Genomic DNA, 14,318 nt, shown 5'->3' on the forward strand with positions numbered 1-14,318 from the left:
AGACACTAAAACTAAATGTTTTTTTAACATAAATATGAATAAAAACAGACAGGAATGTCCTGTAATAAATAAACTTAAACTTTAAATAGCTTAAAATATCTTGCTCTCCATAAAACTCTATCCTGTCAAAATTACACAAGTTAGAAATATGAACAGGCTGCAAAAGATGCCTGAAAAAAAACAAAACCTGGAAGTATAAATAAAATTTGTGCTTTTCAGCAATAACAAATCAAAACATTCAGTTTTCTTTGCTCTTATGCCACTTTGTCAGAGCTGGATGTTTGGCGTGAGGCTCTGTGTTGTGGAGATTCTCAGGATGTTCGACTGCCCTTACAAAAAAATTCCATGAAATTCACATGTGATCACATGTTCCCATTTTCCACATGTGATAAAGTATTTTGTTCATGTGATCCATGGTTTAGTCAACATGTGATCACATATTTCTCACATGTGCCTTAGTTTATGTGCCTCTGGCATAACTTAAATAAATGTTAAGTTATGCCAGAGGCATAAACTTCAACTTTAAGACAAAGCGACACATATTTATGTGTTAATAGAAATATTTGACAATGTAAAAAAAAAAACTACAAAAATAACCAACTGGTGTGAAATAAAATAAAATAATACAAAATAAAGGGTTTAAGTCTGAGCTATTACATATGAAGCCTAGGCATAAATTCAATCTGGAAGACTCTACAGGCCTGATTTGTAATCGTACACCCAAAAATAAGCTCATGCTTTAGTTGGGCATTTACACTTTATTAACTGGCTCGTGTCATGATGAGTCAAATAACTTTCCCTGACAACAAGAGCCGATTCATTTTGACCTCTAGGATGAGATTGTACTACTTATAAACTGTTTATGATTTCTCACCCAAAGATGGAAGGTGGTGGCGATGAATGACTCATGCAGAGCGTATGATTTGGACGCTCACTGGAAGAAAGAAGAGTTTGTGTGTGGCATACCAACTTAAAATGCCACACACCTAAAGTGCCGGGAGAGAGTGAAGAAAAGTTGTTTTGTGGGAAGAGGTTATGATGATGTACACCTGGATGTGTTGAGCTCCCAGAATTATAGACAGAACAAATTTCTAATAGGTTCTTTACCAACTAATGATCTTTAACCAGCTCTCCACTGTCAAGTCTCATTCAACCCAGTTAACGTCTGCTTCAGTTCTAGTCAGGTTGTGAGCTGATTATTTTGCCATACAATATAGATACAAATCTATCTATATTGTGGCGCTTTATATTTTATTTTTTGGAAAAGATAATGAGGAGATACACTAATATCCACGCATGACGTTTATTGATAAGAAAAACCAAATCAAAGAAATGGAATGCACATCATAATGTTATGTGAAGTGTAACTCTGAGAGAACGTTGACCAGAGCGGCACCGTTTCTCGCTAAAATGACGGGATATCAAAGACTCAAAAGGATGGAAAAACCACAAGTATTTAAACCAAAAGCTTGGAGAATTCTTTCAAAGTAAGCTTAAAAAACTACAGTATTACAGAGTTTTACTTTGAATAAAATGACATAGAACTATTCATAGCACCCATTTTTTGAAAAATATATATAGATATTTACAACAAAAAACAACAACAAAACTAAGAGACGTAAAATGGCAGGAATGTGTAAATCCTCCAAGCACTTTAAATTCAGATTTTAGAGCTTTTTGTTTCAGAACTCGACTTCCCAGTTCCCAGTTCAACTTCTTTGGACTTTTTCCACGACAACACAAAGTAAATGGAGACGGAGAAACCTGTGAAATACAAGAAAATTACATTTATGCTGTATAGAAGAAAATAACCAAGGAATTTATAAATGACACTGAGAGACTAATAATACAGTATACATTTTTTAATAGTGCTTTAATCTCTTCAAACCTTGCAAAGAGTTCAGTATGCAGAAGCTGTAGAGGCCGGGAGTTTCGAGGTGACCAAACGAGAAGAAGATCAGGCACCAGGCCAGTCCCAGCAGGACCGTGAGTGTCAGCAGGGTGCAAATTTCCTGCTTGGCTTGATGATGCCGCCTCTGTCCGTGCTAATTCCCAAGACATGAACAAACACACACACACACACACTGCAGGTTATATTTAATAAATATGCTGACATACAACTATGGTGAGAGTTAAACTCAATCATAAAGTCAGACGAAATTTACAAAAACAACCAGGTCAGACTGAAATTAAATGAACAATTTTCTGATCTTCAAGTCCCATCAGTAAAAAAAATTAAGAAAAGAAAATATATAAAGGTCGAACTGGACTGTAAGTGGAATAACTTTAGGAATTGTCCAATGGGATGGATACTTTGTCCATGTTGATGAGACAATCAGGTGACACGCCATGTTCTAGCCCAGGGGTGGGCAATCCTGGTCCTCGAGGGCCGGTGTCCTGCAACTCTTAGATGTCTCCCTGGTCCAACACGCTTGAACCCAGCAGCTGAATCACCTCCTAAGTGCATCCAGGTTCTCCAGAGTCCTGCTAATGACCTCATTATTTGACTCAGGTGTGTTGAAGTAGAGATGCATCTAAAAGTTGCAGGAGACCGGCCCTCGAGGCCTGGAGTTGCCCACCCCTGTTCTAGCCTAATCATTGCCTTCCTACGCTATTCCACTTGATTCGCATCTCCCTTCAGTGCTAAATCTGGGATTTCTCCCATTGAGCTCAATTTCTCTGGTAGAATTTCAATCTGGCCAATTAGCAAACAGAAGAAGTCAACGATGACGTAGATTTTCTAGGTTGTTTTAGAATTGTTGTTTGCCTGTAGTTTCAATGGCAGTGGAGGAAATGAACGAAGCCAGTCAGTCCATGTTGGTCACACTTCCAAATATTGAGTGATTTAAGTCAGAACAAGGCAGAGAAATCACTCAGCTCTGCACTTCATTCTTCTCAGTGGGGGATGGTTGTTAACAGTGTACGTATTTTCCAGTAAACTTCATAGCGTAGCTTTCTTCATGGCTGAGCTGGTGCATTGCATACGTCACGTCCAACCGTTAGCAACTGGGTAAAATCAGATTCAATCAATTCAAACTTAAACAGAGTCCACGCCTCCAGAAAGCAATCGTTTTTCAACGGCTGTTGAAAGCTCAGCTTGGTCTACACGTTGTACGAATCAAAGTGTAGAACAAGGGGCTGGTGTTTACCAAGCTAGTTGTGTTCGGTTACCTGCTTTTCTAAGGGACCCACAGAAACTGTCGACCTTGTCTTGGAATCCTGCTGGCTGTTTCTGACATTCTGATGTCTGCGCTCTGATAGAGAGTAGCTTGAGTTGTATGAAGCGATGACATCAAAAAGGCTCAGCCTGTAAAGTCATTCATATTCATCTCCATGACAACTATCAAGCCATGGAGATGTAACTGGCCCATTGTCGAACCTCTCCAGGTGAGCAGCAGAACCCATCTGTGAACTCGTTTTTCCAACTTTAGCCCGAAGTTAGCTTCTTTGACGCTGTAGACGGTATGCTAACTCCTTGATTCATGTCAGTCAGTAAGATTTAACGCATCATACAAAAAAATATGTCCTGAAGCTAAAATTCTACTGGACAGCAAAGATGAGCCATCCTGAACCCAATATGTAACCAGAACTCAATGGAACTTGAATTGCTTGATAGGATTTATGGTTAGGTTGCAACCTTTAAGATGTGGAGGACTCGGCTCAGTGAATTATCAGTGAATTTGGTTGAACAATGACATCAAATCTCAATAAACCAACTTCTGTTAGATCAGGCAATATGACATTATTTATAACACATTTACAAATGAAACAAAGGAATGCAAACAACAATCCCACTGCAAAAATGTTATAGTAATGCTATGCTAAGTAATAAAATGATAAAAACTAGATAAATAGGATAAAATGGTCAGAAAATGTCGAACTAGGGAAACCTCATCATAATCATATGTATTTTAAAAAATGAATGTGATTAAACATATAAAGCTAATGCACAAATTCTGGGATACAAAGTCAAAGAAAGAGCTAAAGGTCAAGCAAAATCCAGCTAAACAAGGAATGTTAAATTTAGTCGGTGGATGCTGACCTTGTGCTGAGGTCTTCAACTATCTAGAGTCAACAAAAGTTTATGTGGCCTTGAGAACAGAGCACATGGAGCTCTGTGGACTGGGGTTTTATGGGACAGCAGCTGCATACAAACTTTATGTCACCAAGTGGAATATGCAAAGCATTTATTTAATTGTTGCAAAACAGCAGCGTAGTGGAGACATGCTCTACGGAATGAATCCTACATCCCTGCCACACCCAACTGTTTGTACACCCACTGTGTAAAGTTCAGTATAGCAGGGATTGGTGCCAGGCTGTTTTTCCATCCATCCATCCATCCATCCACCCACCCACACACACACACACACACACACACCCACACACGCCTTCACGCACACACACATACATCCATAGACACACACACACACATACATACATCCATACATACGGGTGCTGTTGCCCATCTCCAGTGAATGTTTGGGGCGAGAGGCGGGGTACACTCTGGACAGGTCGCCAGTCTGTCACAGGCTTCAGCAAACATATTTAATATTTTCATAATCCCAATTTTGTGTGACCATTTTGGTTGGTGACCTCTTCCTATTCCAACAACCTCCTTTACACTCTCTTAGAACAATGTAAAACCTAAGTGTAAGAGTTAAAGCTGTTATGAAAAAGGTCGGCCAACATCTTATTTAAACCGTATGGATTAAGGATTGAAAGTCATTCAGGTTTATTTGTCTCTAAAGGCAGACAAACAAATATTTGAGACATTAGTGTGGATAAATGAAGAGGAGTCGAAAAGTAAGTGTTGATGAAACACAGGAATATTGTTCTTTCTAAATGTTTATGGTTTACAAAATATTTGTACAATTCAGTGATGATTAATTTAGAAGTGTAATGAGTACAAAGAAATTCTGACACTATTACCTGTTTGTTTACATCACCACCCATGTACCATTTGATTGTCAATCCAAACATGATCACATTAAAGAGGAACACTACGCTGAACAGGCCCAGTGTGGTCACCATCTTTGCTGTGTCATCTTTTATGTAGCATCTGTACAGAAAGGAAGCAATTCATCAACATATAATGGAAAAACTTTGTAAAGGAATCTATAATGCTCAACAAGGTGATAAATAAAATGCAAGAAATTCAATATAGTTACCATTTTGTGCATGTCTTATTATTTAAGATCATATGGAAGGATTTAAATGCATATACTGTACATCCAAAAGCAATTTCAACAATAGACAATTCCTGCTGTACCTACTTCTGACACATTTTTTACCCAACTAGATGTAAGATGGCTATACGTTTCATTAACAGTTCCTGCTAATTCCCCTTTGAGATGTATGATCAAAATGGCAGCCGAAGAACTCATAATTCGCCAATGAATTTGGGTGAATACGTTGAGACTGCGTTTCGTATTGGACTAAATTTTGTTTTCTAAATTCCAAAATCTGTCCCTGTTTTCCACATTGCATAAATCATCCCCTTACTAATTCACCAGTCCCTTTCCCCACAAGGTTTAAAGGTATGTGTGTTCAGCTCCAGTCCTCCAGGACTGGTATCCTTCCTGCTTCAGATGTTTCTCTAAACACAGCACAACACAGCTGACTCAAATGGTCCAACTGCATCCTCAGCATGTCGGGTTCTGCAGAGGTTCTGCAAATAAACTGTCATTTGATTCAGTTGTGTTGAACCAGAGAAAGAACCAAAGCCCCTTCTCCACATATTAGTCTCCAGTTGCAGATACTGCACAGTCCCCATTTTTTGGAACCACCTCAGGGGAGGTACAAGACAGACATTGCAGATATTGTGCGCAAGTGATTTGATGGCAGCAGATTGGCCCATGGAATCTGTGACAAGACCATGGTATTTGTTGAGATGGCAAGATGCAAACCAACAATTCCATGGTCAGACCTTGAGGTCCAAACCTCTTTAAGAATTGTGGTGGAAGACTGCATACAGAATCAACTGGATAAGAAAACCCACAACAAAAAACATACAGAGATTTAGGAGAAGCTGTTCTCAAAAGGGTACATGCGCAAAAGGACATCTTTGGAGCGTAGACCGTAGCTCCTATGCTCTCATGGACTGCCCATGTTCCTGCCTTATTCACGCCCAAATAGTGAGAGACAAACTGCCAATGGAGACACAACCAACTTGCCAAGAACCAAATCAGACATTTATCAAGTAGAGTGAGACTTGATAGTGGAGAAGGGACTTAAAACATGGAGGTTATCGGCCCTTGTGGATTGACTCTGCACACCACTGGGTTAAGGGATTAAAAATGGATATTTTCCTCACATAGTTTCATTAGTTTTAGAGACGTTCAGGGGTCCACGACCGTAGATGTCGTTGCGTATGATCACCGTTATTGTCACGATGACCGCCGGAAGACCTAAAACACAAAAACTGCTTCCTTAAATTAAGGCTTCCCACACTTGACCTACAGACTTAGCCGATGCCACTCACCCCATCCCACCACGCTGAGTTTCAGCAGGTATCGCCTCATATAGATGTTGAAGACTTTGACCAAGACAAGGTAGAGGTGGAAGCCCTCCAAGGCCATCCAGGTGAAAGAGGCCAGCAGGGAGTAGTGAAGAAGAAGAGCCACATAACGGCAAAGCGCGGTGGAGGACGACGCTGCCGCCGCCTGGCTGGGAAGGAAGTGAACGTTGAGGAGGATCAGAGCGACTGCCAGGCTGATGTGGATCTTCTTGGAATCGTCTGCTCTGAGTTTCCTGTCAGACACAGAAGATAAGGTCAGATGTAGATGACAACTTGTCAGGATTTGCATATGTCATGAAAGGAAGTCAAATAAAGTGGAGGGAAAAGAGAAACATATGACAAAATTAAAGAATGGCAATGTAAAACCTAAGTGTTTTGAGAAGGCATCTAAAGACATAAGTGAGGAGAAAAAATGTTGGAGAAATACATTGATGAAGGACAAAATGTATATGGAAATTATAGTTCTGTATGAATATGTTTTATCATGGATGAACACAGTACCTGGTTGTGATGAAGAGAACAACAGTGACGACCAGAGCAAACAGAGAGATACCACAGCCAATGTAGGTGATGTAGAACAAGATCTCAGCGTCTTTAGGTGAGAGGTCTGCAGACACCTGTGGAAAAAGAAAATACTCACATTCTGTTGTTGATCTATACCTATCATTTTTTTAATGCAAGATAGTTACAAATTTTATAGCTATGATTATCTTCATAATGTGGATATCCAATTCAATTTAAATCAAGTAACCATGTAATGTAGTCTAGTTTGTAAAAAAAGAAACATAATCACAAGTGTTTAACTTGATAGCACAGTCTTTACCAGGATGATTTATGTAGGAAATGAAATTTATGAAAACAAGAGATTTCAAACCACCATCATTTGTAAAACTGAAGCTACTCCAAAATGGACGGTGCTGATTATCTGCATCCCCAAGAGATAAGAATAACTGTGAATTTTAGATTTGATGGTAGTACTGACATGGTTTCCACTGCACGTGTTAATCCATATTAAGGTATAATTTGGTGTTTGGATTCTTTTTATCTATAATCATGAGTTTGAATACCAGCTGCTATGTATTTGGATTATCATTGAGATATTTTATTAGCTTTGTATGCCTGTTAAATGCTGTCAGTACCTAACAGTGTAAAAAAACTGCATGAGGGCATGAATAACACAATTTATTTACTTTTAGACAAGCCCCTCCCCATTTTTGTGAATTCTTAAGATGTCTAAATAAGTGTTAACTTCATGTAATTTCCAATAATGGCTTTGCATAAAATGTGAAAAAAATATGTTTGTCTTTACGTTTTCAAAATTGTTGGCCAAGTTTGTCCTTCAGATTAGACCATGGGTTCCCAAATTCAGCCCTCAATACCTAGTGTCCTAAACCTTTCAGTATGGCCCCTAGAAATTTGAATTTGACATTCTTAATTTAGGGAATAAAGGCCACTGGTGAGATAGAACCTGACTAAATCAGTTAAGCTAGTTTGTAGCTCCTAATCTTCTTTGCTAGAAATAGCTTCGATGGCTGAACAGTTTTGTTCTCAGTAGTTGCCTTGTGTTGTTCTACTTGACTTCATTTATGATTTGATTTCTTTCCATTTTTTCCAGTCTGAATATTTCCCCTACTGTTAATTTTGTCAGTTTGTCTAGTGCAAAAATATTAAGTTTTTAATAATAGCTTCCCGTTGTGTATGTGGTGGATAATGTTCCCAGGAGTTATTAAAATTGTCGACTGGTAATATAACTGACTTTTTTATGACTGTGTGACTGAGTGTGAGCATCTCTGATCAATTCTTCATATTTTTATGCTTGTAGACTTTATTTTAAGTTCACCCTCATTGTCATTTACAGCGACAGTAGGGGTTCTACATATCTGAACATATTTTTGCTTTAGCAAACACATTGAGGGGACATTTTCAAGTCCATAACAACATAAAAAGCCAAATCCTACCATGAGTACAGCAAAGTATGTGAGATGGTCACAGGAACAAGTGATGCACTGCTGATTATCGCCCCACAATGTCTCACATCCATTACTGCTGATGTCTGTTAAATCTGACAGACCGAGATACCTGTTATTTTATTAAGTCTGTAGCATGTAGACAACATCAGCATATCATAATACAACATTAAATGATATAGGTAATGTTTGCAACAAAAAAGGAATTCTCATTTATGTTACTGCTCATGAGGGTTTTTATGTTTAATACTCACCGCTTGTAGTATCTAGGAACACACATTTGAGTGTTTGGGATTTCTGTGACACAAAAGTACTTATTTACAGTAAAAGTGGCAGCAATTTATTTTTATGAAACAAACTATCAAATCTGTCCAATCTCTGAAGTAATTACCAACGTCAACATCTACTGAAGTTTGTTGATTTATGGAATTAAGGGAAAAAAGTATTACCATCAGCCTAGTTGTGAGATATATGCTGATGCTGACTCGATCTCGAAGGCCGGAAATGTTCTTGCCAGCCACACTCAGGCCAACCAACAGATTCTCATACAGTGAATGAGTTGTTGTGAAAGTCTGTCGAAAAGAGCCATCAGATGTAAGCAGTTCATCAATCTACAGGGCAAGTCAAGTCAAAGAGAGCTGTATTGTTATTTTAATTCTAGACTTTTCCAAGATTGGGGGGGTCCGGACCCCCCGAAACCCCCTGGGATTTATGCCTATGGTTCCGCTGAATTGTGGCAGTGAGAGACTGCCACCGCATATTCAAATGCAGCTAGTACACATTGGAAATACCAAAGCTGGTTCTTAAAACCAGCTTTGGTTAGTTAGGGTGCTGGTTGACACCATCACAATCTGTATGTCAAAGCAGCCTGACTGTGGTTTAACAGTAGGGTCTGCTTTCCTGCAAAACCTTTGGTTCTGAAAGCTCCAGTAAAGGAGCTTTCTTAACATCATATTAAGAAAATCTGCTTAACATGATGTCATACATACTGTATGTCAATATTGAACAGAATGGAAAGTGTAGTCACTTACATTATTTGGCAATGTAATCATGGAGAAAACAACTTTATCATTCTTCTGAAGGTTGAACTCTGTCGGTATGCGAATCTTCACTTTAATGTTCAACACAGAGGCATTTACCCTGGCCTATATTGATGAAAAACAAAAGCAGAAACATTTCACTGAATTACATATGATAGCATAATGCAGTCACATTTGTCGACAAGGACAGTTGTTTTGAAAAAAAAAATCTTGTTGGAATATTGTTTAGTTTTTGTTTTAGTTTCTTTACTTTTTTATTATGTTACAAGAACCTAAGTTGTCCCAGATTTTCCAGGGAGACAACTGCAAAAGACTGAAACAACGCCTGGACCAAACATTGAAGGGATCTCCTGTTGTAATCTATGTTTTAAATGTTAATAAGAAGCTCACTATTGTTTAATTTTTTAATTCTTCTCTACCATACAAACATACATTTACTTTTTTTTTTTTTTACTGCACTGAATTTTATTTTATTTTTTACCTCTGTGTTATTTGCTTGAATTTCAAGACCTTTGAAGTCATCTGTGTTTTTATATAGGAGGACGTCGACAACATCACTTGATAGGTATGTAGTTTCATTCACGTCCGTTTTTTCTAGGGTTTGTTCTAGATTCTCAATGTTTCTTGTGGGAAAATGCAAGAAAATAAATGAGTTCAGTTTATTTTGCAAATAATATAAAATATAAAAATATATTTTCTGATAAGAATTCAAATATTTACCTAAGAGCGTCGTTATCATTATAGTGTTTGTTCGTTAAGTCTAAGGATAAGTCTTCTATAGCCTTTTTGGCATCCGCAGTTCCTGCAAGATAAATTATGAAGTCTTATTTTATTTGTTGATTTATTTTGTTATTAGCAGTTATGTTATGTTTCTTCAGACATACCTAACGTGGTTTCAAGTGTTACTTCTGTCGTCGTCAGAGGTGTCACTGTTGTTGACGAAGATGTAGTAGGCTTTGTAGTTTGGTCTACTGTATAAGAGACAAACTAACTGAGTGACTGATAATAAAGTATTAGACTCAGTTACGTTATGTCTCTTCAGACATACCTGATGAGGTTTTTGTCATCGTCAGAGGTGTCGCAGTTGTTGTTCCTAGAGATGTTGTAGGCAGAATAGGGGGGAAAAGTTATGACAATTCCAAGGGCCCCTGACCAACAGGGGGCCCTCCACAATTTTCTTTTTTTTGTTCATAGAAATAAAAAAAATGGGACTCTGTCTTATAAATCTTAAGATTTATTTTATTAGACATACCTGACATAGTGTGACTTGCTAATTCCGTTGTTGTCAGTGGTGACAAACTTGTTCCCAAAGATACCGTAGGTGTATCTGTAGAGATAAAATAACTGAGTGTCTAATAATAAAGTATTAGACTCGGTTACATTATGTTTCTTCAGACATACCTAACGTGGTTTGAAGTGTTACTTCTGTCGTCGTCAGAGGTGTCACTGTTGTTGACGAAGATGTAGTAGGCTTTGTAGTTTGGTCTACTGTATGAGAGACAAACTAATTGAGTGACTGATAATAAAGTATTAGACTCAGTTACATTATGTCTCTTCAGACATACCTGATGAGGTTTTTGTCATCGTCAGAGGTGTCGCAGTTGTTGTTCCTAGAGATGTTGTAGGCAGAATAGGGGGGAAAAGTTATGACAATTCCAAGGGCCCCTGACCAACAGGGGGCCCTCCACAATTTTCTTTTTTTTTGTTCATAGAAATAAAAAAAATGGGACTCTGTCTTATAAATCTTAAGATTTATTTTATTAGACATACCTGATGTAGAAGCCTAAATTCAGTTTTTGTTCATTCAGACTTTAGGATAAGTTGTGTTCATATTTCTTATTATAATTTGTTTATTTGGATAAAAATTATAACTAGTTAAATCTATTGCATAGTAATTTACTATATTTGACTACACTTAAGTCTTGAAAATTTGCATATATAATTGGAATTAAGGATTTTAGGGTGTGGCTAGACAGAGTGAGTTGGGCAGTTGGAGTGGAGCCACACAGTTTTTTGACCTCACTCTCTGTCCTTTTAAATTGTCGTTTCTCTTTATTTTTTGTGGAAAGGTAACCTTTGTACCGTCTTTATTATTATTTCTGAAGTAAACCATTCAACTATATTAAGAAGATCCAGTCCCTTTTTTTGGTTTTGTCGTTTTCGTCATCAAGTGGACCGAATGGGAAAGACAGAGAGCGTCAACCTTATGGCTCCTTTATTTAGGAAATTACACCTGACATAGTTTGACTTGCTAATTCCGTTGTTGTCAGTGGTGACAAACTTGTTCCCAAAGATACCGTAGGTGTATCTGTAGAGATAAAATAACTGAGTGTCTAATAATAAAGTATTAGACTCGGTTACATTATGTTTCTTCAGACATACCTAACGTGGTTTGAAGTGTTACTTCTGTCGTCGTCAGAGGTGTCACTGTTGTTGACGAAGATGTAGTAGGCTTTGTAGTTTTGTCTTTAAGAGACAAACTAATTGAGTGACTAATAATAAAGTATTAGACTCAGTTACGTTATGTCTCTTCAGACATACCTAACGTGGTTTGAAGTGTTACTTCTGTCGTCGTCAGAGGTGTCACTGTTGTTGACGAAGATGTAGTAGGCTTTGTAGTTTGGTCTACTGTATAAGAGACAAACTAACTGAGTGACGGATAATAAAGTATTAGACTCAGTTACATTATGTCTCTTCAGACATACCTGATGAGGTTTTTGTCATCGTCAGAGGTGTCGCAGTTGTTGTTCCTAGAGATGTTGTAGGCAGAATAGGGGGGAAAAGTTATGACAATTCCAAGGGCCCCTGACCAACAGGGGGCCCTCCACAATTTTCTTTTTTTTGTTCATAGAAATAAAAAAAATGGGACTCTGTTTTATAAATCTTAAGATTTATTTTATTAGACATACCTGACATAGTTTGACTTGCTAATTCCGTTGTTGTCAGTGGTGACAAACTTGTTGCCAAAGATACCGTAGGTGTATCTGTAGAGATAAAATAACTGAGTGTCTAATAATAAAGTATTAGACTCGGTTACATTATGTCTCTTCAGACATACCTAACGTGGTTTGAAGTGTTACTTCTGTCGTCGTCAGAGGTGTCACTGTTGTTGACGAAGATGTAGTAGGCTTTGTAGTTTTGTCTATAAGAGACAAACTAATTGAGTGTCTAATAAAAATGCCCTAAGACTTTACTATATATATAGACACAATGCATTCTGACAAATAATGGGAAGAAGGATATCCTATAATGCTCCCTTGTGCATTTAGGATGTAGCACTGTGTCACTTAAAGAAAATTCGTCAAGAGAATTTTTGCAGATGGCAGTGTGGGGAGTTGATGAGGAAGTCTGCAGTGTAGACTTTTGCAATCTGATTTTGTCAATTTGTTCTTGGCTAAATGATACTTGGAATTATGTAAAATATCTAACCCTCAGATATGCTTATGTTTGTTGTATTAATTATTTTAGTAAATGGATACATACCCTTTACTAATAAAAATGTTTGCTGTAAATAAACCTTTGGCCTTTACCCAAGAAATCTGCTCCGATTATGCATCAGTTACAGACTAACACCTAATCTATCTAAACATTCCTGAAAAATAATGATTGATAAACAATGGTTTGAGCATTGAGATAATAATAGCCTGCTTACAATGTTTCAGTCAAATTTCAGAGCTCAGCCATTAAGCAGAGATTTGATTTCAGCAGTCTGCTTTTAGGTATGGGCATGTGAGAATAAAGAATTAAAAAATATATATCAGTGTTGCATATGAATGAAAATTTAGTACCTAGATATTTGCCTGGGTTCAGACCAAGTATAGCGTTGTGGTTGAAAGTGATTCATTGTGCAAAACTACCATAATATTAAACCCTATGTTGATTCAGAGTAAAATACTTTCCTAATACCAAAAATGTTTGGAAACATAAGAACTTTGATGCAAACAACAAGTAAAGATAAATGGCCTATTCTTCTATAGCACTTTATCAAGTCCAGAGGACCCCAAAGCGTTTCACACTACTTTCTCTCAGTCACCCACTCACACACATATTCACACTGATGGTGGCAAGTTACTCGACAGTAGCCACGGCTGCGTCGGGTAGTCTGACAGAGGGGTGGCTGCCATGCACTGGCGCCACCTGGTCCTCCAACCACCACCAGCAGCCAAGCGGGTTAAGGGTCTTGCCCAGGGACACAACGACAGAAGTGGATGGAATCAAACTAGATATCCAGCTATTCCAGGACAAAGTCCTACCACCAAGTGTTGTGTTGTATGATTTAGTCGGTGTATGTAAATTTGTCCAACTTTAAAAACATTTGAATGAATGTGCATACCAAAAAAAATAAAGATAGATAGACAGATAAACAGATTGCAACTTACTTTTTGTTTGATTATCATGTAAACCATCATTACATGCTACAATCTGACTTTGGTTTATAGTGATGTTGGTTGCCAATGATGAAGGTATAAATCCCGTGACATGGAATGTATTAAACAACGTCGGCCACCAAAGGATAAAAATGCCAAAACACTTCATCCTGTAAAATGGACAATTATTTAGGTACAAATCTCCGTTTACTTTTAAAATAGGCAATAATATAGCTTAAAAGAAATGAGAATTAAGACTGTATAGCTCTTTAATTTTCCAGTCTGCCATACAATTGTTGGTCACAGCAATTCAATGCCAATTCATAGCTTTGTAACCGTCCTTACAGTCTCAGCACGACCCTGAAAAAGAGCAAGGCAGACATTACAGTTCAACAACAGGGAAGCAATGGGGACGTCGTGTCAGACT

At 37.8% G+C, this 14,318-nt stretch overlaps 1 protein-coding gene across 5 annotated transcripts; it reads right to left on the minus strand.

The window, feature by feature from the left end:
- Positions 1 to 1,310: 1,310 nt before the first annotated feature.
- LOC111608360 (adhesion G-protein coupled receptor G5-like) lies at positions 1,311 to 12,271 on the minus strand. 5 transcript variants are annotated; one of them, XM_023332028.1, is made up of 21 exons: positions 12,230 to 12,271; positions 12,066 to 12,152; positions 11,907 to 11,990; positions 11,758 to 11,832; positions 11,090 to 11,134; positions 10,926 to 11,012; positions 10,777 to 10,851; positions 10,573 to 10,617; positions 10,409 to 10,495; positions 10,245 to 10,326; positions 10,006 to 10,147; positions 9,516 to 9,629; positions 8,934 to 9,056; positions 8,739 to 8,781; positions 8,476 to 8,579; positions 7,019 to 7,134; positions 6,482 to 6,750; positions 6,314 to 6,407; positions 4,930 to 5,059; positions 1,889 to 2,045; positions 1,311 to 1,764 (listed from the first exon to the last, which is right to left on the minus strand). In XM_023332028.1, exons 1-21 carry the CDS (start codon positions 12,246 to 12,248, stop codon positions 1,661 to 1,663), a joined length of 2,082 nt encoding a protein of 693 aa, XP_023187796.1. In that variant the 5' UTR covers positions 12,249 to 12,271; the 3' UTR covers positions 1,311 to 1,660. The 5 variants fall into 5 exon arrangements, with proteins under 5 accessions (XP_023187796.1, XP_023187800.1, XP_023187798.1 ...); XM_023332032.1 differs by lacking the exon at positions 11,907 to 11,990; XM_023332030.1 differs by lacking the exon at positions 11,758 to 11,832.
- Between the last annotated feature and the right edge of the window lie 2,047 nt (positions 12,272 to 14,318).

The sequence above is a fragment of the Xiphophorus maculatus genome, chromosome 4, assembly GCF_002775205.1.
Source record: "Xiphophorus maculatus strain JP 163 A chromosome 4, X_maculatus-5.0-male, whole genome shotgun sequence".
NCBI lineage: Eukaryota > Metazoa > Chordata > Actinopteri > Cyprinodontiformes > Poeciliidae > Xiphophorus > Xiphophorus maculatus.